This window comes from Austrofundulus limnaeus, unplaced genomic scaffold (genome assembly GCF_001266775.1).
Source record: "Austrofundulus limnaeus strain Quisiro unplaced genomic scaffold, Austrofundulus_limnaeus-1.0 Scaffold39, whole genome shotgun sequence".
Lineage (NCBI taxonomy): Eukaryota > Metazoa > Chordata > Actinopteri > Cyprinodontiformes > Rivulidae > Austrofundulus > Austrofundulus limnaeus.
This window is the reverse complement of record NW_013952441.1, coordinates 197,935-200,985: the sequence shown is the minus strand read 5'-3', so window position 1 is coordinate 200,985 and position 3,051 is coordinate 197,935. Positions and strand designations below refer to the sequence as shown.

Genomic DNA, 3,051 nt, shown 5'->3' with positions numbered 1-3,051 from the left:
TATGTATATTGCCTGTCTCTTGGTTCTCAATTTGGTCTTTTGGCAAAATATCTCCTGTACCAGTGAACAAAACTTAACAACACTCATTTAAAGTAATCACTGGATGCACATCTACAAATGRTCAATTTTCGAAGCCATTGAATTGCGATTCAAATGTTTATAACTTTGACAACTTTGCAGATGTTGACCTAATCTTATACAGCAGTAGCTGAGACTGATCCCTCTGGATCTGGGTGTTAATAGATTGAACAAGTTCTTTGATTAAACTTTTGTCTATCATTTTTTGAGAATCAATGTTGTTAGCTTCAAATATGAACCCCTGGAGAGATTTTGATAAAACGTTCAAAACAAAATCACTGGATGTGCAACTCTCCAAATTCTTTCTTAGGATGAAAGATAACAGAAATAATGACTTAAAGCAGCATATTTGTCTTTTCCACATTCTTTCATTTCCATATTTTTATTGTCTGTTAGGAAGTGTGGATTGTGGGATATGCAGGAATGCGCTTCCTGATTTATTGCCATGTTATCACTAACATGTGTTTGTGGGGCTAAAGTAAACACGCTGTTTATGAGTTATTACCTTGCAGCTGGACTTTTTTCCACCCGAAAGAAAAATCAGATCGTCAGCTGTTGAAGTGTATTTCCCCTCGCTTAACATGATGACATAAAGTCCTGGGTCTCCTATATGAAGGGGAGAGAGAGAGAGAAACTGGCTTTATGTGCGGTTGTGTAGCAGAGAGAATGCGCTCCCGCTGTGCGCCGTAGTGCCTTCGAGTTCCGCAGCCGAGCCATCGTTGCGTAATTGTGCACGACTGGCCGGGAGATGTTCCACCACCAGGACACTCTGCCTCTGAACTCTACAACATTTTTTTCTTTTTTCCTTTCTCTTCATCGTAGGCGTGTGTTCACTYACTAAAAGTTAACTGAGCGGGGAAAGGGAGAGGAGGAAGAAGCAGAAAAGAAAAATTAAAGTGGGCAACAACTTCAAACCATCCCGGTTCTTATACCGGGGGGGAGTTGTCGTCATCAGCACCCCAGTTATCCCCCCCAGTTTGGCTCCCTAAATGGACGGGGCCGTCTCGGTCTCTGCAGTGCAGCGCAGGCCGAAGGACTGGGAGCAGCTGGTGCGGATCCGTCCCTGTGGCGTGTAGAGACGGGGAGCGCTCAGAAATGCCCGGCTGCCTCGCTGGAGCTCCGCTCTGAGCACTTTTCTCCTGCCTTCTGTGCCTCGTCAGGGTCTGGGGAGGTGTGTGTGTGGGGGGGCCAAAAGGACTCTGCGTAAAGCTTGCAACTCAAAGGAAAACTTTGCACTCCAGCTCTCGCTATGGATTGTATGTATTTGCTGATGTGCTTTTCACTCACTCCAGTATTTTTGGAGCATATTGTTGCTGCTGAAACGCACGGTGAGTAGCCAGATATTTTMTGTTATGGAATGCGTAAAGAAGAGGGGTAAATAATAAAGAAAAATGGCCYATTTCTGCAGAAAAGTCAATAAGTTTGATTTTCTTGTTTCTGATTAAAACAAGGCAGAAATGGTTGTGTATTCATTGATTGCTTCATACAATAAAAAGAACAATCAGGACTTTTTTTTTTCATTATTCAAGCTCTTCTTTAGGCTTTTTTTTCTGCTTCAGCTTTCCTGTCACATGTGTGATTCTCACTTGGCACTGTTTGTCCCATCAGAACAACTCTCCGGAAAGCTGAATGAATACGGTCTGATCGTGCCGTTCAGCACAGACTCCCACGGCCGGTACATTTCTCACGTGCTCTCTGCTGGAAGTGGAAGTAAAAGTGCTGCAGCTACTGAAAMCCCCCCAGGCGCTGGCAGCAGAAGAAGGGTGGCCCGCGGTGCCCCCGAGATGCCCTCGATCACCTCGCCCTCGGGTCAGCACTTGTTTTTCAACGTCACTGTGTTTGGGAAGGAACTTCACCTTCGCCTGAGGGCCAACAGGAGGCTGGTGGCCCCGGGGGCTTTTGTGGAGTGGCAGGAGGACTTTAAAGAGGAGACCAAGGAGCGCATCCAGGGGGACTGTGTTTTCACCGGGGATGTGACYGACATGCCAGAGGCCTCTGTGGCTATAAGCAACTGTGATGGCCTGGTAAGTCACGCGTACACATTTGATCTTTAGGTGTGGCGGAAAAGCAGAGGATGCACCCTCTTATATGAGTAGTCAGTATCTTACCTGCAGTAGATAGCCGTCAGAGTGAGCTCATGTCATCTTCGTGTCACATTCTGGCTTATTTCAGAGTGATTTTTATTCATTTAAAATAAACCTTACCTCTGATACTTTGTAGTGGTTCAAATGGATGTTCTGTTGTAAACGTTTATACAGATTCTTTTACACATTTGCGTCCACATTTATTTACACTAAGCACTGTCCATGTTAAAATGCAACCCGCGGTTTGTTTGCATCACGTTCCATGTGGCACAAGACAAAACTGAACATGTGAAACCAACAGTTTGAGAGGCTATCTGATGCAAATGTAGCTATGTTTACATGCGCAAAAATTATTTGATCGTATAGAAATATATTAGGATTAAATTATCGGAATGTATTGTTTACATGCGCACAAGCCGATCATGACGAGTGTTTACGTGCACCAGGCTTTTTTTCAGAATAGAAGCACTGACATGTGCAGTTGCTAACTTTCCCTAAAAAACTGAAAAAACTTCTACTTTCGTCATGAAGATAAACAAACAGCTTCTGCACCCTCAGAATGGACCTGTGACAGCTTTTAATAATGGTGGAGACGTTACTGCACTCTCTGGTTGAGCTGCAGGTGACGCGCGGATTATTTATTTATTTATTTTGCAAAGCAGCGCAGGCTGTGTGTCTTCCTTTTTTATTGAATGAGAAAACGGGAGGAAAACGTCTGTGCTGCTGAAAACTACAGCGCTGCTGTCCCTCCCTCCTCGAAATAGCAGAAACCCGTGGATGAAAGTCAGCAGACCTGCGCAGTCAGGTCAGTTTTCCACAGTCAGAATAAGATGATCGGATTAAGTGTTTACATGCACGTCGTTCGGATTATCAGTCGGCATAAACCACC

At 44.5% G+C, this 3,051-nt stretch overlaps 1 protein-coding gene across 2 annotated transcripts in view; it reads left to right on the top strand.

Moving 5' to 3' along the window:
* Positions 1–743: 743 nt before the first annotated feature.
* The window catches only part of adamts14 (ADAM metallopeptidase with thrombospondin type 1 motif, 14), a 51,624-nt gene continuing 49,316 nt past the window's right edge, over positions 744–3,051 (top strand). For both annotated transcript variants that reach the window (XM_014006974.1, XM_014006973.1), the window contains exons 1-2: positions 744–1,406; positions 1,687–2,102. In XM_014006974.1, coding sequence (XP_013862428.1) covers positions 1,328–1,406; positions 1,687–2,102 — 495 coding nt within the window. In that variant the 5' untranslated portion in view covers positions 744–1,327. The remainder of the gene's footprint in view (positions 1,407–1,686; positions 2,103–3,051) is intronic.